A 23,308-nucleotide genomic window follows, 5' to 3' on the forward strand; every position below is an offset into this window, starting at 1 on the left:
GATAAGGCTATATTTGCAAATTTTTATAATATAATATTTCTCATCCTTGGAATATAACGGGATTGCATTTCAAGGCTAATTACTATATACATATATACACATATATATACATATATACATATATATATACATATATACACATATATACACATATATATACATATATACACATATATATATATATATATATTTAAACAGCCGGCTGTCGCCCCCTGTCGGTCAGACGAAGGAAATGTTGTTAAAAACACTGCACGCAAACGGCTGAGAAAAGTTAAAGACACTGTTCATTAAATATAAATGAGTTTCAAATTTTTTTTTGGCATGTTGTGCTTTTAGCAAATCTATATATTTTATTTAGCCTATTTTTGATTTTCAGTCCTAACATAAAACGAACCTGCCTCCTTCCTGTTAAAGTAGGTCATATGTCTACCTGTTATTTCCTCTCTAGTTTCTTCCCCTCATCTTCTGTTTGCACTGAAGCACGTCTTTTCTTCTACAGTTTACAGTGCAGCATTGCACACCCTATAAGAAAACGAACATATAATGCTCAGGTTCATTATTACTTTACTGAAAAAGATGCTGTTATTGGCCAACACTTTAGTTTGGGGACCAATTCTCATTTTTAACTATGACTTTCTTCTCAATACACTCTTAATTTAATTTTTAGTAATAGTAAGTTTAGGTATGGGACCGGATTAAGGGATCTAAAATATGGTCATGCAGAATAAGGCATTAATACATGCTTTAGTAATACACAGCTAATATGCTGGAAATATGTGGAAATTAGCTGGAAATTTCGCTAGCTGTGCAGGTATGATGAGGAGTGTATAATTATGCTGGCATAGCAGAGTAAAAGTAATGATCCTCACACTGAATAGATGAAAATATCCATCTGGATTCAAAACACAACAAGATTGCTAGCACATTATAATCAAGTCACACTTTAATCAAAAATTTATCATGTACAATAAAAACATACCCCCAGCACTTAACACTCAGCATGATAAAAATATAACCCCTAACCTTTTTCATAACAGCACACAGACTTCTGCACTGAAACACACATTACACATTTGAACTATGATTCATTCAGAGGTAACTTTACATCAGGGGTGCCAAAAACCCAATTCCTGGAGGGCCGGAGCCCTGGTGAGTTTGGTTCCATCCCTGTTTTCAAGTAAGTCTGAAGGACTTGACTTTTATTAGAGTTGATTCTTAACTCTGAAGGGCTCCGGACCTCCAGGAACTGAGTTTGACAGCCCTGCTATACTTTCTATTAGAGTTTAGTGTGTCAGTGTGAGGAGAATCCATCTGTTGAAAGGAATCTGTCAATCATGTCAAAAGATCTCTCTGGTTGGTCATAAGGCAAAATGTGCCCGCCTCCCCTCACAATCACCTACAGAGAAGAAAAAAAGTCAACATGAATGTATTACACTTGTTTTTACAACTTTGTTTACATTTGCATCAGCCAATGTAATTACAGCAAATAATAACAACAAGAAATACGTTAATTAGAACTGATTTATTTTACACAATATTTAAATACTAACACCAAAATTGTTATAGTTATTATAAATTCAAATATATTAGTTTTTTTTATCTACTGACAAGGCTGTGAGCTTTCAGCCAATGGTGATCATTTCAAAATGAAATACTAGTCTGGCTGATGATAATTTAAATATGTTGTATCTAGCAATACTGCAGAGCCTCACCTGAAGGAACTCTCCTACTTGTCGCACATATCCTGCCACTTCAGTATCACTGGGCTGGACCTTCCAGTGGAAGCGCTCTGCTTTTTTATACTCGTCCGCTCCGGTCCAGTTCACCGTGGGCAGGAAGCGCTCCGTTAGAGGGGCTGCAACGATGACATCAAGCTGTCCGCTGTAGATCAACACCTGTGAACACGATCAAATCCATCCCACAGATTCATCCTAAGTGTGAGTTTTTGATAGCTATGGGGTCTATTCAATTTGAATTTCGAGGGACACCATGTTAAAAATATAAGCAATTCAAGTAACTTAACAACGTTATACTGAGAGTCGGAATATATGATGGGATTTGAAATTCCAAATATGAAATCCACTTCCATAAATCATACCCCTTGCCAATATTAAAAATCTGTCCAAAACAATAATTGAATAGTATTTAATTTATAGCTGGAAGTTCTATATAATTTTACCTGAATAAAAAGATTAATTATCAATGAAATAGTTAAACAAAGTACAAAAAAACTAAAATCAATAATTTTAAAATGGCACAAATGTACAATAGAAAGCCTAGAAGCCTAATGTAAATTTCTAAGGCCTCTAAATTATCAGCAAGATCAAAACCGGATTATCAGCATGATCAAAAGTATAATTAGTATAATTCTACAAATGTTCACTTCATGTCGTAGTACATGTGTCTTTTTGCTGTTAAATCTTTTATAAAGTAAACGCAGGAATTACTTTTTCTATAGTTAGCAATATTTCGAGACGAGCACTTACTCGACTTTAAAGAATCTCAAATTGTGACCCATAATCAAGATGGTATTTATATATCGTGCATCCCTAAACCCAAGGATTGAATATGATTAAGGAGTTACTATATCATTTAACAAAGGCCATAAAACTCCCAACACAAACAATGGAATGGTTTCCTCACTCTATAGTTGTCCATGAGGACGCCGAGCCAGGGCTTGATCGACTTCATGACATCCTGAAGCAGATGCTTCTCAACATCTGAGCCATCATTGAACGTGAGATTCCCAACGTGGATGGAACGACGGACTTCTGATAGAGTCACAAACGCAGAAAAATACTCCTGATCTGGAGGTTCCTGTTTAAGAAAAAAAAAAGAACTAGCCATTCATATGAAGAAGACCTCATTCCCATCCGTTTGCTTGCTGTAATGAAATATGTGGGTACCTGACACTGCATGTAGTTGAAGTAATTGCTGCAACCAGTGACGTTTTGGAAGTATGAGGGATAAGGAACAAGATCGCCATTCAGTAAACTGTCAAAAACCTGACGGAGAGACGAGATGTTTTCAGAACGGATGAAATAAAGACGACGCAGTGCCCTGATTGATCACTCACCTCAAAGGCCTCCACCCATCTCTGCTCCTGGATGAGCTTGACTCCTGCATCCGTCTGCTGCTGCACATGCTGCCTCTGCAGCTCATCCACGAGACCCGTCTGATAGAGGAAATCTGCATAACCTCCCAGCATCTGAGACAAAATCCAGAAATTAAAGTCCTGCACATCAAGGAGTCAAGTCAAATCGATCACAGTGCATATGGTTTCAAAGCAGCTTTACAAAACGTCATACTGTAAGCCTCAGCGCCAATTCAGAGCAATGGCACTTCTGTAAATCAAAAGAACCATATTTTCCGGACTATAAGTCGCACTTTTTTTTCATAGTTTGGCTGGTCCTGCGACTTATAGTCAGGTGCGACTTATTTATCAAAATTAATTTGACAGGAACTGAGAGAAATGAACCAAGAGACATGAACCAAGTGAAAACATTACCGTCTCCAGCCGCGAGAGGGCGCTCTATGCTGCTCAGTGCTCCTGTAGTCTACACTGAAAACATAGAGCGCCCTCTCGTGGCTGTAGATGGTAATGTTTTCTCTTGGTTCTTGGTTCTAAATAAATGGACTTATAGTCCAGTGTGACTTATATATGTTTTTTTCCTCATCATGACGTACTTTTGGACTGATGCGACTTATACTCAGGTGCGACTTATAGTCCGAAAAATACGGTATCTGGCATTTTAATGGGTTTTAAATGTAATATCCTTTTCATTCACCAGTTCGGGGTCACACAGACCATCTCCAATGGCCATTCCTTTAAAGTTGATCTTCACTTTGGCAGAGGGATTGTTCTTGTGGATGTAGTAGCCAATCGCTGGAACATACTTTCCGGCATATGACTAAGGATTTTAAAAGTGAATTATAGTTAACAACACAGTATTTTGACTGTACAAGAGAGCTGGATTCGGATTGTATCACTCCAAAATGAGGTTCCTTTCCTCACCTCGCCTGTAGCGTAGAACGGATTAGACTGGAACTCACTGAATATCTGGAAGAACTGAGTCAGGGCACTGCAAAGGGGGAAATTTTAAGCATATACATCTCACATTGTCTTGGATATACATTAAACTTTTGCCGTGGTACCTGTACAAGTCTCTGCCCACATCATCCTGGTTTTGGGCGAACCCTCGGTCATCTTCAGTGAAACTCCATCCTGTCCCAACCTTAAAAACATCCATTTAAGATATAGAATTTCATTAAAACCAGTCATAGATATATTGGTCTATATATGTGCAGTATATGTGAAAACAAAAATATTTTTCAATTGCATGAAAAACAAGGGAAATAATATAACTGATTCTCCTAAAGACGTTTTCAGGAATTAATTGAAAAGTAAATGAAACCTATCATATGGGTTTAATTCATGAAGACAAAATTGCACATAACACTTATAAATGCATTAACATTAAAAAATTTTTTTACAATTAACATTGACATCCCTCATTTGCAGACATATCAATCGGAGTCTGATATAATTCAAATACACTAAACTCACCGGGTTGTCGATGTAAAGAACAGAGTATCGTGATGTCCAGGGGAATTCCCTATAGCCCACTGCAGAAAGACAGCAAAGGGTTAAATTTAAGCTTCCATGGTCATTTAAAACATTGATATCTGAAATGCAGAGTTTCACTATAAAGCAAAAAAAAAAAAAGATATACATAATTCAGAAGACAGAAAAAAAAAAAACATGCCAATCTCCATCAACACAATGTAACATGGCATACAGGAATTGTACTCACATGTGAGGTTCTTATGTACAAAATATGGGCCATGCTCCACAAACAAGCCAAACATGGAGGTGCCTCCAGGTCCTCCTTGCAGCCACAGCAGCACCGGAGCCGTCTCTGGTTTCTCCTAAATCATCAAATCAGAAAAAAGAAAGAATGCTGTAAGCTCTGTATCATTTGTTGTGAACGACTTCTGAAAGCACCTGACTCAAGTGATGTAGAAGCTATAATCAGAAGATCAGTCTTAACTTTAGTGCTGTTCATATTCATGAGGTACAAAAATAATGTTTAACTTTATACTACCTGGGCAGGAAAGAACCAGAAGAAAAGGTTACTGTTGTAGGTCTTGTTCACAGTGAGATATCCTGAGTAACTTTTGACATTGGCACCAGGAAGGGGTCCCACCAAACTCAGTTTTTTGGCTGCACATTCACAATACATCAGTGGCAGCGTATTAGCATACGAATCAGAAACGTCAGTGAATTATGAATAAAGGCAGTTAAAATAAAATATTTTATCATGGACATCCAACTGATCTCAACTCAATCTCTCACTAACTTCTCCACATGTTGTGATAGACTGTCTAACTTTCCGTTTAGAAAAGGGCAGATTAAAGGGAAAGAAGAGGAACTGAGATTATTCTATGCAAAAACAGCATGCTTGCCTTCTTCTATTTTCCCTTCTTCTAGGTAGGGAGTGAGCATCAGGGGTTTGCCCGGGTCAACTCCAAAGCGTGACCCGCTCACACGGTGTGATTTCCGGCAGAAGAACGAGGAGCACCCGCGTGATCTGACCGACTCCAGAAGAGCCCAGAGGAACAGCAGCCTCAGCGTTTCCTTCAGCATTATATAGTTTAACTGTAGACAGCACAGACATATGACACGGGGATCAGTGAGCAAACATGATATTAAAAGGCTCGTATTACAGACTGCCATCTGTCTTTACAAGCTTCAACATATCAGATCAGAGAGAGAGAGAGAATAAAAAATCTCTTGTCAGTCTGTCAGTCATGAAAAATAAGGAACATAAGTTACGTACTAATAAAAATGAGTTATGGATATAAGAACAGAAAAGACAAGAGTAATCGACTGTTAATGTTACTATCAAATCAAATACTTGATCATTTATGTACATCTTGTTTTTCTGAGTAATAATAATAATAATAGCGTTACCTTGAAGCCAGATGCCAATCAGAATCCAGAAGCCGTTTGCATTGGCATATGAAGCTAAAGTAGCTACAGTAAATACAGATCGGCTTGTTTTGCACCCAGTCACATGACTATATGGGCTGTGTGTCACGTGATCGCAGTGAAACCAGGAACTTCAGTCGAGAACACTGACCCCCACGGGCCTCTTTGAGAAGAGCAGCTCCCAACCCATTTATCAACTTCACCAATATATTATACAATATGCATTATAGTTATGTAGTAGATCTTCTAGTTGTTACGATTTTGCTGCTAAAAAATCTACAGTTTTGACCACAAAAAGCCATTGAAAATGCAGCTGTTATAGCCTAGTACTGTAGCTATGTCTCTAATCGGATAAAAGAAAATCATACAAAATTGTAAAACATTTATGAAGCCAAAACAAAAAATTAAACAGAAAAAAATTAGAAACATGAAAATATCAAAACAATTTGGCCAACAATTAATTAAATTGTATAAATGACAACACATTTAATATACAAATGACAGCTTTCCTTGATAAACACTTGCTCTGACCTGAAATTCACTTGTAAAACATGCCACAGTTCACTTGAGAGGCAATGAAGGCCTAACAGCACACGTGAAAGACAGAAAGATGATTTTGGTCTGTCCATCATAAGAAATCTTGACCTTGTCGACTGCATCAAATAATTAAAATCATGTTTTCATATTTTGAACAAAACATGACTTGATGGCCAAAATGTAACATTTAATCTGTGTCTCATGTTGTGTATAAGCAACATGAGACCACCTTTTTACACAAATGTAAGATTCCTTAAAATCGTGGCACCCAATAAGAAACATAATGAATGGACAACAAGTAATAAATACATTTCTACACGAATAGTGATGACTGCATTCATGAAACTATTTAATTGATGTTTATTGCTAGAAAAGCATACAAATGAGGGGTTTAAACTGTATTTAAACATGTCTCAAATGCTGGTTACAAACCTCAGCATTTAATATATATATATATATATATATATATATATATATATATATATATATATATATATATATATAGGGCAGAAAAAAAATAGACCTAGGCCTACATTGTACTATATTTTTGGTCAGTGCAACATGCTTTTTAGTGGATGTGACTAAATTACATGTCTTTAAAGTAAATGTACAGTGATGTTATAAACTACAGACATTTGATGTTTTTAAAATGATCTACTTCTCTTGCTAGGTTCGTTTTATGATAGTAGGTTTTGCAAAAAAAAAAAATATATTCGAATACCTTTTTTAAAAAGCGATAACACATCAAAGTGTGCCTTTATTACTGCATTGTTTAATGTATGCTGGGAAGCCATAAGTTCTGAACATAACATTTCTGAACAGCAGAAGTAATGCACCTTTCTTATATGGTCACAGCACACAGCTGAGAGGCGTGCAAGTCAGGTTTATAGCATGGTCAGTTACTGTAGACAGGAAGAACGTGCGCGCTCTTCCACTTTAAGAAGGCGGACTCGCCTCACACACTCTGTGTTTATTACGCGCCTAGAAGTGGCACATGGAGGCGATACAGTGAAATCCCTGACTGATTCCTTGAAATATGGTGAAACCTACTGGCACTGACAGCACACGGAACGTCCGGGAAGTTTTTTTTTGGAATTCTGCTTTTCATTACGGTGAAGAGTAGATGAGTTGTCACATATTCTGTACGTGTATCTGAGGTTGTTTCAACTAGTTTCATCACATGGTTCTTCTGCTGCCACACGCGCGCCTGTAAATGCGGCAGCGCTGGCGACTCCCGTCTGATCCGACGCTCACAGCTGGATTTTATCGGCTGTTTAGAAGGAACTCTAGAGAGAGCTGAAGACAGGTCAGGACAGCAGAGACTGAGATGGAAGAGCTGTCAAGCCCCAAAAGACGCCAGTAAGCGGGTAGATTCAGAATTAGACGCGATGGCAGCGTCCAGCAACTCCAGTCTGTCGGGTTCCTCCGTCTCTTCGGGTGAGTAGTGATGAATCCAAATGAAACGGGGATCATTTGTTTGGGAATCTGAATAAGCAATTGACGTGGTGATGGCAGAATGGAGATGGTTGGCACTGGCAGTTTAATTTCTGTGGTTTTGGGTGTAATTAAAGCAGACAAGACAGAACATGGTGAAGAGGTGTGTCATTCCTTTTCCTCATCCAGGGTGAGCCAGACCTTTGACTTCCTTCACCAATATAACCAGTGCACCGTGGCAGATGATTGTGTAATGTCACACTCACTGTACATGAGGTTTAAAGGCCACCTCTATCTGATTCTATGAACATGATAGCAATACATGCTACATTATGGTGAGAGCTACAAATCTAAAATGTGTACAGTGCTGAAATATTATTGGGTACTGCGTGCACTGAAATCTAATGTGGAATTATAAACATTTTGTCTTTTCCTCTCTCTCTCTCTCTCTCTCCCTCCCTCTATATATATTTATTTTTTATTTTATTTATTAAAGTAATATGTGAGCCCTGTTACCATAACTTCCCCTTAACAAGTGCATACATAATAAATAACTTTTATTGTATATACTGTATATGGAATCAGTCCTGTTACCATGATTTTGTACAGTAAACAACAGATTTATTAAAGTCGGCATGAGATTAATCCACTCATGTTTACATCGTACAGTAATATGGAAGAAAAGATTTGTGGCTGCTTCCAATTCATTGCCTCAGTTGATTTTTGTTTTTTTGTTTTTTTTGATTTATTGAAACAAAATGCAGTCCATTAACAGTTAAGACTTTTCTGTTTGAATGCTTAAAGTTGTGCAGAAATGTCACAAAATGGAAAAGACTCATTTCTTGGAATGACCCAAGTGTGATTTGGGAATAACAGCAATAATATAATGTCAGCATTGTTTATAAATTAGTCTGATATCCCAAGTATCACTGCCAGTGCCGGTATTGCCAACAACAACAGTCAATCTTTCTAAAAAATGTCTTTAAAATCTGTAGAAACATGAATATGGGAACCAAAAACTGGTTTGGACACATCCAGTTCACATGCACTACCTGCCCAATGTCTCAAGGGATCTAGGTTACAACAGGCATATATATCCTAAAACCCCAAAAAAATGTTCATCTAAAATGAGTCATCAAATGTGTTCATGGGCGTGTGATGAAAACTAATTACCCTAAAAGCTGTTCCTCTCTCTGTTTTATTCACTTGAAACATTTTCTATTATCCTGTTCTTATTATCCCCAAGAAATTATTGATGTTGAAAATGAGCTTTTAAAATCATCTGTCTTCTTCCTAGCTGGGTGTCATGTGGTGTTTGAGCTGCATTGTGTGGGAGTTTGGCTGCCTATATATTAACCTTCACCTACAGTTACTAGTTACTTTTTAAAACCCATGGCACAACACACTGACCCCAAACTTTTTAATGGCAGTATATATATAGTATGACTTTTATCACATTCTATGACCTTACACATTTGAAGAAAACCACCATCTCTAAATGCACTGTAAGGCACCATGTTGGCTGGAGGTGAGAGAAGCACAGAAGAGCAGGTGTTCCACCGATCAACCAATCACGAGTGTGAGGAGAGATAAGGTTGGAAGCGTACTCAGAATCACTCCTACACAGAAACGCATGTTAACACCCTGTTCTCATACTGTGCTGCTCGACATTGCGTTTGTACGAACAGAAGGAGGGATGTGTATGATCTTAGGGACAGTATACACCTCTCAAGGGAGAACAAGTTCAAATAACAAGCTTTGTTGAATGGGCGTGTAAAGAAGAACCATTTTCAAATAGGCACTCATAACGTTAAGACTCAATAGTGACCTTGGGAGAGAAAAAGAGAGGGTTTGTCTAATTCACTTCGTGCTTGCTGTAACTCTTCATGCTGATGCACAGAACCGCGACGACTCCTCCACGCCAAGCCACGGGCTCTTGAGATCCAGTTAAGGGATAAAGCCAAGCCTTGACTCTCCGTGGTCACCATCCATTCCCAAATAGATTATCTCACATGCATGTTGCTGAAGAAGCAGAAGTGCACTGCGGCTGCGAGGCCTGCAGAAGGCGGGGAGTCTTTTCTGCCTGCGGTATGGAGAGCTGTCATTAGCTCCGTGCCCCTGGTGTAATCATCGGATGTCACATGCCGCGCCTCTATCAGGCTTTCTGTGTCTGTCAAGGGAGTATCATTATGTTTGAAAAATGCTTTTTTGGCAGAAACCTTGTTTCATCTAGTTGGGGTGCGTGTAACACGCACATGTTCTGCTTTATATTAGCCAAGAGCAGGGCTGTAAACAAATGCAGGGCAGACTGGTTGAGATGGATGCCGCTCGGCTCAGCTCTTCTGACATCAAAGGCCACTTCGAGCTTTGATGTTTCCCTAAAGGAAACCTGGGACTGCAGCTCAGAGCTGCAAGCTTGTGAAAGTTTTAGGAATGAAGTTGAAAAATTATGGGTGATTCGTGCTGATTCGATTTCTTTTAATCTGAAGGGGTTGACTTATGTTTAGGGCACTTGACCAGAAGGTCGCTGGTTTAATCCTAGTAAGGAGGTACTCGCCTCTTTCATTGTACCCTTGGGCAAGACATTTAACCCCAGATTGCTCCAGACAGATTGTCCTGACCATAAGTGCACTTCAGTAAGTCGCTTTGGATAAGACTTCATATAATAGCATCTGCTAAAAGACTACTTCCCTACATATGAATCTGCATGGGGTTCATTCTTTTAAAGTAAAATTTGGAACGGCGTTTACAGTACACTTGTACCTATGTAATTGGGCTCTAACAGAAAATATTATGTTGTTTAATCATCAAGTAACAAGTATGAACATATTTTCATTGCAACTTGAACACACCATACTTAACAAGTAAGAACATATTTTTGTTACAACTTGTATGTCTGTCTTCTGTGGTTCTGTGCTCTTCTGGTTCACTGGAGTTGAGATGAAGTGAATGCGAGTCCTACAACAGGAACCGATAACATGATTGAAAGCTCTGGAAAGCAAACAGCAGGAGAGATAACTCACAACAGTGTTTGCGTTTCCTTTTCACTTGGTCTCTTTGCATTTCATACGGCATCAGCCTGTTGAGGTAAATGTTTTTTTCTTCTTAGGCTATACGTATACATGACTATGTTGTAGACAAAAACAGAAAAGTTTCACGTATACACATTTTCAAAATGATTCGCATTTACACATATCCATGAAAACGGCCAAAAATTCTGCATTATGTATACCAGGCCAGTAGTTGGCGCTGTCACCTTGTTAGTAAACAGTACCTGTAGGGAAGTGATGATTATATGATGTATATGATCCGCCTCTGCTGTTGGTTGTAATATTGGTGTAGTAAATCGACATATACTGTGCATGTCTACATATCTAACATGTACTACAAGCGCATGACGTCACCGTTTTTAAAGATTCCCGTAGTGGGTGTTTACAAGGAAACAATAACAATAATAACAATAATAAAAACTTGCACTTTGAAAACCATTTTCAAAAATATGCGTTTTCCAAAAAGTTTCCTGTTATTGGCTGAAAGCGTTGTTGTGTAAACGCCCCATTAGTTCTGGAGTTGGTTAACATCAAAGTCAACAGCTAAGGAAAAAGTGAATAGAAGAACTCCTAAAACCAGACAAAATCGCTCTTAAGCTGAAGAGATTTCAGTTTTTCAAGGTCTTTACTCAACTGTTGCATATAGCTAAAAAAAGCATGAATGAAGGGGCGAAAGACTGAATGGAACCTCAGGCTGTGATGACAGAGATGGTAAATGAGCCGTACACATAACTTACTACCCAGAAAATGGTACTTTCTCTGCTTCGGTCTTCAGAAAGCTGTATTATAATCGTGTTTATAAAGGCTTTCCTTCTGACAGAAGCCACTGTAATATGGTCTGTTCATTAGTGGTCATCTTAAGTTTCTTGTGTGATTCCCACTGTAGTTTTACAGTCAGTATAGTAAGTCTGAGCGAAATAAGAGGCTTATTTAAGCCTGCAGTTTTATTAGTGGATGGAATGTTGTTGAGAACTAGATGAGAGAAGAGAGTTTTAATGCTCACCTCTTTTTGTGTCTCTGCATTTATTATTAATCACCTCTGTGGAGATCCCCATGGTCATCAATCACCCTCTGGAATCACATTACCACACAATGGATCTCCCTGCTACCGATGTGTCTGTGTGCTTGTTTACTGTACATGTGCACATGCATGTGTGTATATGTGTGTAATCTCAAATGGCAGGCCCACTGACCCCCAAACAATCTGTTCACTGATGCATTTTGCACACAAAACTGGAAAGCACTTTCTCTGTCTTGGAAGCTTTAATTTGACTGACTGGCATTACACAACTTGAAAACTGAGTTTACAGGGGTAGTCTTTGATACTATTTTTTAAATCAGGTTGACACATAAACACAAACGTTTGTCATTTAAGTGGAATCAAATCTTTAAATGGTTAGTTTACGATACTTATATATATATAAAAAGATGGTTACACTGTAGTTTAGGGACCAATTATCACTATTAATAGTTGCTTATTACCATGCATATTACCAGCATATTGGTTGTTTATTAGTACTTATTACACAGCTCTGTGGAATACCTGATTCTGATTAATCAGTCAGGACATTCTGAGGTATGTTTAGCCTAAAATATTAAAACTGTATTCAATAATATGTTTACAATTATTTAATTATGTCATCCTGGTATCACGGATTCTCTCTCACAATTCATAAACACAGCTGCTGCCATTTGCGATTACTGTTTTGTATACTGTAATGGATTATAAGATAACAACCTGGTAAGATTTTTCTTTTCTTTTGTCTTAAATCAATATATTTTATCGACTTAATTATTTATGTGTTGAAATGTTGTGTAATAATTGGTTTGGTTGCACCTTATCCCTTAAATGTCCGTATAGCTTGAACATGTGTCTTGTTAGCAACTGCTTTCTTCATGGAAGCTTTGCGTTCAAATATTTCAACTCAAATCAAGATTTTGTGTCTAATTGTTTACTTATTACTTACAGTGGGGCTCGAAAGTTTGGGCACCCCTTGCAGAATCTGTGAAAATATGAGTAATTTTAAAAAAATAAGAGAGATCATACTAAATGCATGTTATTTGTTTATTTAGTACTGTCCTGAGTAAGATATTGTACATAAAAGATATTAACATTTATTCCACAAGACAAGAAATTGATGAAATTATTAAAAAAAAACCACTCAAAATTTTGGGAACCCTTGGTTCTTAGTACTGTGTTCTGTTACCTGATGATCTTCGACTGTCTTTCAGTTTTGTGATGGTTGTGCATGAGTCCCTTGTTTGTTCTGAACAGTTAAACTGAGCAGCGTTCTTCAGAAAAATCTTTAAGGTCCTGCAGATTCTTCAGTTTTCCAGCATCTTTGCATATTTGAACCCTTTCCAGCAGTGACTTTATGATTTTGAGATGCATCTTTTCAGACTGAGGACATTTGAGGGACTCAAACACAACTATTTAAAAAGATTCAAACATTCACTGATGCTCCAGAAGGAAACAAGATGCATTAAGAGCTGGGGGGTGAAAACTTTTGGAATTTGAAGATCAAGGTAAATTGTACTTAATTTGTGTACCGGGAAACATACAAGTATCTTCTGTTGCTTACGAAGGGCAGAACTAAATGGGAAAAAATATATATTTCACCAAAATAAGACAAATTTGGCCATCTTCATCGTGTTCAAAAGTTTTCACCCCCCAGCAAAATTCTGGAAGGCATAGTGCAGCACCTAAAATCGTCAACCTGCTGTCTTGACACACTTCCCACATCTTTTTTCAAAATTGTGCTAAACTGTTTTGAAGCAAATCTTTTAGAAGTGGTGAATGCCTCACTTCTTTCTGGGACATTTCCAAACTCCCTGAAAAGAGCAGTTGTTAAGCCCCTCCTGAAAAAGAGCAATCTTGATAACACCATTTTGAGCAATTTAAGACCAATATCTAATCTTCCTTTTATAGGCAAAATTATAGAAAATGTAGTTTTTAATCAGCTGAACAAATACTTAAGCTCAAATGGATACCTGGACAATTTTCAATCTGGTTTCCGACCGCATCACAGCACAGAGACAGCACTCATAAAGATAATAAATGATATTTGCTTAAATTGTGATTCTGGCAAAGTATCGGTGCTGGTATTGCTAGATCTCAGTGCCGCGTTTGACACTGTCGATCATAACATACTACTAGAGAGACTGGAAAACTGGCTGGCTATGCTGATGATACCCAGATTTATCTAGGCTTATCTCCAAATGACTACAGCCCCATTGACTCCCTCTGCCAATGCATTGATGAAATTAATAGTTGGATGTGCCATAACTTTCTTCAGTTAAACAAAGAAAAAAGTCATTGCATTTGGAAACAAAGATAAAGTTATCGAGGTGAATGCATACCTTGACTCTAGGGGTCAAACAACTAAAAATCAAGTCAGGAATCTTGGTGTGATTCTGGAGACAGACCTAAGTTTCAGTAGTCTTGTCAAAGCAGTAACTAAATCAGCATACTATAATCTAAAATACATTGCAATAATTAGATGTTTTGTTTCCAGCCAAGACTTGGAGAAACTTGTTCATGCCTTTATCACCAGCAGGGTGGACTATTGTAATGGGCTCCTCACCGGCCTTCCCAAAAAGACCATTAGACAGCTGCAGCTCATCCAGAATGCTGCTGCCAGGATTCTCATTAGAACCAGAAAATCTGAGCATATCACACCAGTCCTCAGGTCCTTACACTGGGTTCCAGTTACATTTAGGATTGATTTTAAATTACTTTTAATCGTATATAAGTCACTAAATGACCTAGGACCGAAATATATTGCAGATATGTTCACTGAATATAAACCTAACAGAGCACTCAGATCATTAGGATCGAGTCTAATAATAATAATAATAATACATTTTATTTAAAGGCGCCTTTCATGGCACTCAAGGACACCTTACACAATTCATAAAAAAAAAAAAAAAAAAAGACATTACTCAATCAAACCAGTACAACAACAAACATTAAATCACATAAAAGCCTGCCTAAACAGATATGTTTTAAGACGAGATTTAAAAACTGAGAGACTAGAACTGTTGCGAACTTCTACAGGAAGAGAGTTCCATAAATGGGGAGCAGCAAAGCCAAAAGCTCGTGACCCCAGAGAAGTTGTCCGAGTGCGTGGCTGAACAAGTGTAAGTGCAGAAGCAGATCTTAGAGTGCGGGAAGGAGAAATATTTCAACTCAAATCAAGATTTTGTGTCTAATTGTTTACTTATTACTTACAGTGGGGCTCGAAAGTTTGGGCACCCCTTGCAGAATCTGTGAAAATATGAGTAATTTTAAAAAAATAAGAGAGATCATACTAAATGCATGTTATTTGTTTATTTAGTACTGTCCTGAGTAAGATATTGTACATAAAAGATATTAACATTTATTCCACAAGACAAGAAATTGATGAAATTATTAAAAAAAAACCACTCAAAATTTTGGGAACCCTTGGTTCTTAGTACTGTGTTCTGTTACCTGATGATCTTCGACTGTCTTTCAGTTTTGTGATGGTTGTGCATGAGTCCCTTGTTTGTTCTGAACAGTTAAACTGAGCAGCGTTCTTCAGAAAAATCTTTAAGGTCCTGCAGATTCTTCAGTTTTCCAGCATCTTTGCATATTTGAACCCTTTCCAGCAGTGACTTTATGATTTTGAGATGCATCTTTTCAGACTGAGGACATTTGAGGGACTCAAACACAACTATTTAAAAAGATTCAAACATTCACTGATGCTCCAGAAGGAAACAAGATGCATTAAGAGCTGGGGGGTGAAAACTTTTGGAATTTGAAGATCAAGGTAAATTGTACTTAATTTGTGTACCGGGAAACATACAAGTATCTTCTGTTGCTTACGAAGGGCAGAACTAAATGGGAAAAAATATATATTTCACCAAAATAAGACAAATTTGGCCATCTTCATCGTGTTCAAAAGTTTTCACCCCCCAGCAAAATTCTGGAAGGCATAGTGCAGCACCTAAAATCGTCAACCTGCTGTCTTGACACACTTCCCACATCTTTTTTCAAAATTGTGCTAAACTGTTTTGAAGCAAATCTTTTAGAAGTGGTGAATGCCTCACTTCTTTCTGGGACATTTCCAAACTCCCTGAAAAGAGCAGTTGTTAAGCCCCTCCTGAAAAAGAGCAATCTTGATAACACCATTTTGAGCAATTTAAGACCAATATCTAATCTTCCTTTTATAGGCAAAATTATAGAAAATGTAGTTTTTAATCAGCTGAACAAATACTTAAGCTCAAATGGATACCTGGACAATTTTCAATCTGGTTTCCGACCGCATCACAGCACAGAGACAGCACTCATAAAGATAATAAATGATATTTGCTTAAATTGTGATTCTGGCAAAGTATCGGTGCTGGTATTGCTAGATCTCAGTGCCGCGTTTGACACTGTCGATCATAACATACTACTAGAGAGACTGGAAAACTGGCTGGCTATGCTGATGATACCCAGATTTATCTAGGCTTATCTCCAAATGACTACAGCCCCATTGACTCCCTCTGCCAATGCATTGATGAAATTAATAGTTGGATGTGCCATAACTTTCTTCAGTTAAACAAAGAAAAAAGTCATTGCATTTGGAAACAAAGATAAAGTTATCGAGGTGAATGCATACCTTGACTCTAGGGGTCAAACAACTAAAAATCAAGTCAGGAATCTTGGTGTGATTCTGGAGACAGACCTAAGTTTCAGTAGTCTTGTCAAAGCAGTAACTAAATCAGCATACTATAATCTAAAATACATTGCAATAATTAGATGTTTTGTTTCCAGCCAAGACTTGGAGAAACTTGTTCATGCCTTTATCACCAGCAGGGTGGACTATTGTAATGGGCTCCTCACCGGCCTTCCCAAAAAGACCATTAGACAGCTGCAGCTCATCCAGAATGCTGCTGCCAGGATTCTCATTAGAACCAGAAAATCTGAGCATATCACACCAGTCCTCAGGTCCTTACACTGGGTTCCAGTTACATTTAGGATTGATTTTAAATTACTTTTAATCGTATATAAGTCACTAAATGACCTAGGACCGAAATATATTGCAGATATGTTCACTGAATATAAACCTAACAGAGCACTCAGATCATTAGGATCGAGTCTAATAATAATAATAATAATACATTTTATTTAAAGGCGCCTTTCATGGCACTCAAGGACACCTTACACAATTCATAAAAAAAAAAAAAAAAAAAAGACATTACTCAATCAAACCAGTACAACAACAAACATTAAATCACATAAAAGCCTGCCTAAACAGATATGTTTTAAGACGAGATTTAAAAACTGAGAGACTAGAACTGTTGCGAACTTCTACAGGAAGAGAGTTCCATAAATGGGGAGCAGCAAAGCCAAAAGCTCGTGACCCCAGAGAAGTTGTCCGAGTGCGTGGCTGAACAAGTGTAAGTGCAGAAGCAGATCTTAGAGTGCGGGAAGGAGTGTGTATATGAAGAAGATCATGGAGATATGAAGGAGCCAAATTGTTAAGTGCTTTGTAAGTTGAAAGTAAAATTTTAAAATTCACACGGAATTTAACCGGGAGCCAATGCAGCTTCTGTAAAACAGGAGAAATGTGTTCAAAAGTGGAAGTTTTGGTAATGACTCGAGCTGCAGCATTCTGTACTAACTGTAATTTATGAAGAGATTTGGAAGGAAGCCCATAAAACAAAGCATTACAATAGTCGATTCTTGATGTTACAAGAGCATGCACAAGCATAGCAGTACTCCTGAGTGAAAGGACAGGGCGCAGACGACTTATATTGCGAATATGGCAGAACGGGTAACACTATTTATGTGAGATTAAAAAGACAAAGTTGTGTCAAAAATGACACCTAAACTTTTGACCTGATTCGATAGAGGAACAGAACAGTTATTTATTTCCAGAGAAGAAATATTCGACTTACTTATTGTATTTTTTGAACCAACAAGAATTTCTGTTTTACTGCTGTTCAATTGTAGAAATTTACTTGAAAACCAATCTTTTAATTCACTTAGGCACTCACCAAGAGCAGAAGAGGGAAACTTAGAAGAAGGTTTAGAAGACAGGTAAAGTTGGGTGTCGTCAGCATAACAATGAAAGTGGATATCATATTTCCTAAAAATGCTGCCAATAGGTAAAAGATAAATAATAAACAGAAGAGGTCCTAAAACAGAGCCCTGGGGAACACCAGTGACAACATAAGTGGGTTTTGATTTAAACTGTTTAAGTTGTACAAATTGAATGCGATCTGTAAGATAAGAACCAAACCAGCTTAAAGCCATACCAGTAATTCCAATAGATTCCAGCCTGCTCAAAAGTATGGGATGTGAAATGGTGTCAAATGCTGCACTAAGGTCAAGAAGTATAAGTATTGACAGAAGACCAGCATCAGCCGCTAATAATAGATCATTAGGAATCTTTACAAGTGCAGTTTCAACACTGTGAAAAGCACGAAATCCTGATTGTAACTGCTCATATAAATTATTGCAAGAGAGATGTTCACGGAGCTGATGAGCAACAATTTTTTCCAGGATTTTTGACAGAAACGGTAGATTTGAAATAGGTCGAAAATTAGCAGAATTCTTTTATACATGTTGATTTACATATCTGAATGAAAAAAACATGAATTACTTAACATTGCAATATATGTTTATTGCTCTTAAAATTACAAAATAAAAGACCAGTGGTGTCAAAAGTACTGGCATTCATTACTCAAGTAGAAGTATAGATACTAGGGTTTAAAAAGACTTTTGTAGAAGTTGAAGTATCAACTCAAGATTTTCACTCAAGTAAAAGTGTAAAAGTACTGGTTTAAAAAACGTAATGTAAGGGGAAAAAAATGCCATTAAGAACAAAAGCTTAGGCCGCACCACAGGGGCCTATTGTGCACTACCCCACCGCCTCAAAAAACATTTTTCTAAAGGCCATAGGCCATAATGACTATAATGTTATATTAAAATGTTCATGTTGAAAAATTTGGGATGCACTAGGCTTCCTGTTTCAGCCGCATATATGAAAATACAAAAATGGTGTGCACATCCCAAACATCCAATTAGGACGCAGGTGCAAGACAACTAAATGATATAGACAAATAAAGAAGTGAAGTCTGAACACTGAAAACTACTGCTCCAGAGGAATTTAATCAAGCAACATTTCGACCATCAGGTCTTCATCAGCCGCATATATGCCCATTTAAAATGAACGCACTTTAGTGCAATGCAAATACATTAAAGGACTAGAGATATGATGACTAGTTGCCAATAAGTATTAGTTATGGTGCAAAAAGTCAAACTTCAGAGGCTTGTCATCAATAACTTTTAATGGAATGTACATCCAAGATTACCTGCAGGAATCTGCAAGGGCAATGGACAAGAACATTGGTACAGGCTTAGTAACAATTACACTTGTATGGTTGTCTATTTACAGTAAACATAATAGTGCTGTCAAAATGAATGATTAATCCAAGTGATTAATCAAAAACTAAAACTGAAAAAGAAATCATAATCCTGATACTTTCTTGATTGATACCTTCTTGTATTTGGTACATGTACCAAATGTATGTATACGTCTGCTATGTCCAGTGTTTGGGGGGTAACGAGTTACAAAGTTGGTATAGCCTACTTATCACAACATTGTCAATCGCATCGTCAATCGAAAACGCTAATTTATTAAAACGTCTCGTTACCGAATTACGTACAGTAGCTTAATTTGTGGAGGACGAAGAAAAAGCACTCATTTGGTAAATGAGCCAGTGAGAAATAATAACTTTTAAGTAGGGTCCAGTGCCTTTTCAATACTTTTAAAACGGTACCGGCTCCTAAACGGTGCCTGAACCGATACTTTAAAAAAAAGAACCACAAAAAAACTATGGATAACTTTAAAGAACATTACACATATTTAAAATAAATCCATAGCTTGTTGTGCAAGTTGTGCTTCCCTTAATCTAAGGCTAATAAATGTATTTCACAATCTGGGTCATTATTTACAGTTTTTTTCAATCGCTAACAAGCGCTTAACCATACTTCAGATACTTTTTCTAAACTCTTAACACAGACTCACACCTACAAAACACAATTGGCCAAATGGATAATTTTCTTCTCAAAAACACATTTTGTTAAATATATACTAAATTTTCATTTCAAAATAGACCACATCTTTCTCTGCACACACCAACTTTACCAAAACACTGGAAATCTGACTCAAAATTAAATTATTCTGTCAAAGAATAACACTTTTTTTCACCTCACAAGGTACATGCAGTCAATCAAAGTACACCAGGTTTCAAAATACTGGCTATTGTTGACATTACAAAAACTGCATAGACTTTCCAGTCTCAGTTTTACAGGTATTTGCATGCAAAACATGCAATTCACTGTTTTACACTAAATTTCTTGGTTAGGAACTGTATGTCCAAATGTACAGTAATGTTCACATTCAAAAGCATTCCAGTAAAAAGCTATTTTTTTTTCTTTACTGTTTACTGCAGTAGGTACAGTAGAAATACGGTATGATAGAACAGAACAGGCTCGACAGTATTGCTTACAGTGAACAAAATATCCATGAAACACATAAGAGCATTCTGAACAAAAAACAACAACAGCAAAAAGCCCAGATAAAAAGGGGGGGGGGATAAAAACAATCTCTCACTCCATCTCTCACTGCTCCTGCTCCTCTCACTGATCATGCTCATAATCCTCTCACTGCTCCTGCTCCTCTCACTGCATCTCTCACTGCTCCTCTCACTGCTCCTGCTTCTCTCACTGCATCTCTCACTGCTCCTCTCACTTCTCCTGCTCCTCTCACTGCATCTCTCACTGCTCCTCTCACTGCTCCTGCTCCTCTCACTGCTCCTGCTCCTCTCACTGCTCCTGCTCCTCTCACTGCATCTCTCACTGCTCCTGCTCCTCTCACTGCACCTCTCACTGCATCTCTCACTGCTCCTGCTCCTCTCACTGCATCTCTCACTGCTCCTCTCACTGCTCCTGCTCCTCTCACTGCATCTCTCACTGCTCCTCTCACTGCTCCTGCTCTTCTCACTGCATCTCTCACTGCTCCTCTCACTGCTCCTGCTCCTCTCACTGCATCTCTCACTGCTCCTGCTCCTCTCACTGTTCCTGCTCCTCTCACTGCTCCTGCTCCTCTCACTGCTCCTGCTCCTCTCACTGCATCTCTCACTGCTCCTGCTCCTCTCACTGCATCTCTCACTGCTCCTCTCACTGTTCCTGCTCCTCTCACTGCTCCTGCTCCTCTCACTGCTCCTGCTCCTCTCACTGCATCTCTCACTGCTCCTGCTCCTCTCACTGCATCTCTCACTGCTCCTCTCACTGCTCCTGCTCCTCTCACTGCATCTCTCACTGCTCCTCTCACTGCTCCTGCTCCTCTCACTGCATCTCTCACAGCTCCTCTCACTGCTCCTGCTCCTCTCACTGCATCTCTCACTGCTCCTCTCACTGCTCCTGCTCATCTCACTGATCATGCTCATAATCCTCTCACTGCTCCTGCTCCTCTCACTGCTCCTCTCACTGCGCATGCTCCTCTCACTGCTCCTCTCACTGCTCATGCTCCTCTCACTGCTCATGCTCCTCTCACTGCTCATGCTCCTCTCACTGCTCCTCTCACTGCTCATGCTCCTCTCACTGCTCATGCTCTTCTCCCTGGGCCCCTTGCTCTTACTCTTCCTCGTTCCATACATTACAATTATGTTTCTGTTTCCAAAAATATCACTCTTCAAAGTCCTCCTTTTATTGTATAAGTGTCAATGTAATAGAAAAAAATAACCCCTGCCATTGACTCTGAGCCAGATTGGAATCAGTTGTGGATGGCCCAATTTACACAACATAAATCAGCTAAGATATATTGTTTTTTAACTGATATCATTGCAGAAGCAGAGGTTTTTATACTGTATCTAAGGTTTGGAACATTGTTTTTGCTATTGTGGGATGTTGTGTGTTAACGTTTGTAAATACTACAAAAACGATCCATAATTTTGTTGGGAGGTATAGCTTGTCTGTTCAGAAAATGTAAGCATTGTGGGAATGTGTTCAATGACTCCATATTGTGTGAAAACGACATGAAATGTGTGAATGGTATGGCCACAATAGACAGATGCTGTGCTAATTGTGTTTAGAGTTTTGAAAATGTGACAACTGCTTGGACAAATGCTTGTTAGCGACTGAAAAAAACTGTAATACAAAACCACACATAATGTTTCTACTGTATCTCTGTCACTCACTCTGATATTAAGTTAACAGCACTGTCTGTCACTGTCTTAAATCAGTTCTGTGAATTACTGTATGGTCATTAATGCATTCTTTATAAAGTAGCAACAATGTCGTTTTTAAAATACAGTACTGTGCAAAAGTCTTATGGAAAAAATAGTATTTTCTCCCCAAAAAGGGTTTTAAGCCAGTTATTTATATCTGTAGTGTGTCAGTAGGAAATATCAGTTTGCCATTAATTTTAATAATAATCTATTGCGATTTTGAATGCACAAGCAGTTTGACAACATCAAAATGAATGTTTGGAAATGTAAACTGATATTTTATATTGACACACTACAGCAAAATATATAAATAACTGTCCGAACACCATTCTTTTAAGTGAAAATACTAACGTGTCTAAGACTTTTGCACAGTAGTATATGTATAAAGTACGTATGATTAAATTAAGTATATTTAAATAAGTTTAATTAAAGTATGTGTTCGATCATATGTGTTAAGAGCTAGATTTTCGCTGGAGGAAACCGGCTGTGGTGTGATGAGCGAAAACTTTACAGATGAGAAACCGACTGCTACCTCGTGACCTTTTGTAAACTGTATTTATGACAAAGAACTGCACAGATATGGATATTCTAACAATCTATCGATAAACACATACCTTGTGTCCTCTATTTGTTTAAGTGCGCATGCGCTGCTCCGTTCGCGCTCTGCGGATTGAAGAGCTGAAAGACGGGAGGAGACCGGTCTGACGCTGGTTTCATGTGAAATTTAAGGGGACTGACTCTGAGGCGATCGGATACCGGTTCCATACCCAACCCTACTTTTAAGATATATATTTTTTGATAAACGAACCCAAAACTGTCTATGTCCTGGCTGGACTGTGATGTGATTTGTGTCACGTGCAGGTGCGATGGATCGCGTACAGACCAATAGGGTGTCGGAATGGTATATGTTTATACTTATCATCCAACCACAATCAAATTCACTCCATCTGGATGGCGCGATTTATCTGGATAGGTTTTTTTTTTTTTTTTTTTTTTTTTTTTGAATGATGACAAGCCGGAATGAAAACAAGCCGAAATGAAATATCAGTAA

General features: G+C 38.0%; 2 protein-coding genes across 2 annotated transcripts in view; one reads left to right on the forward strand and one right to left on the reverse strand.

Annotated features, from left to right (window-relative positions):
* Positions 1 to 918: 918 nt before the first annotated feature.
* LOC113060179 (probable serine carboxypeptidase CPVL) lies at positions 919 to 6,119 on the reverse strand. The gene is made up of 13 exons (XM_026229067.1): positions 5,975 to 6,119; positions 5,467 to 5,659; positions 5,106 to 5,224; positions 4,815 to 4,929; positions 4,568 to 4,626; positions 4,156 to 4,235; positions 4,016 to 4,082; positions 3,789 to 3,911; positions 3,077 to 3,208; positions 2,907 to 3,005; positions 2,644 to 2,817; positions 1,713 to 1,895; positions 919 to 1,396 (listed from the first exon to the last, which is right to left on the reverse strand). The coding sequence occupies exons 2-13, from the start codon at positions 5,645 to 5,647 to the stop codon at positions 1,292 to 1,294; spliced, it is 1,437 nt and encodes a 478-aa protein (XP_026084852.1). The 5' UTR covers positions 5,648 to 5,659; positions 5,975 to 6,119; the 3' UTR covers positions 919 to 1,291.
* A 1,339-nt stretch (positions 6,120 to 7,458) lies between these two features.
* The window catches only part of LOC113060180 (beta-chimaerin), a 56,324-nt gene continuing 40,474 nt past the window's right edge, over positions 7,459 to 23,308 (forward strand). Inside the window, exon 1 of the mRNA XM_026229068.1 lies at positions 7,459 to 7,966. Within this exon, the coding sequence (XP_026084853.1) occupies positions 7,918 to 7,966 (49 nt within the window). The 5' untranslated portion in view covers positions 7,459 to 7,917. The remainder of the gene's footprint in view (positions 7,967 to 23,308) is intronic.

Source organism: Carassius auratus, chromosome 41, assembly GCF_003368295.1.
Source record: "Carassius auratus strain Wakin chromosome 41, ASM336829v1, whole genome shotgun sequence".
NCBI classification, from domain to species: Eukaryota; Metazoa; Chordata; class Actinopteri; order Cypriniformes; family Cyprinidae; genus Carassius; species Carassius auratus.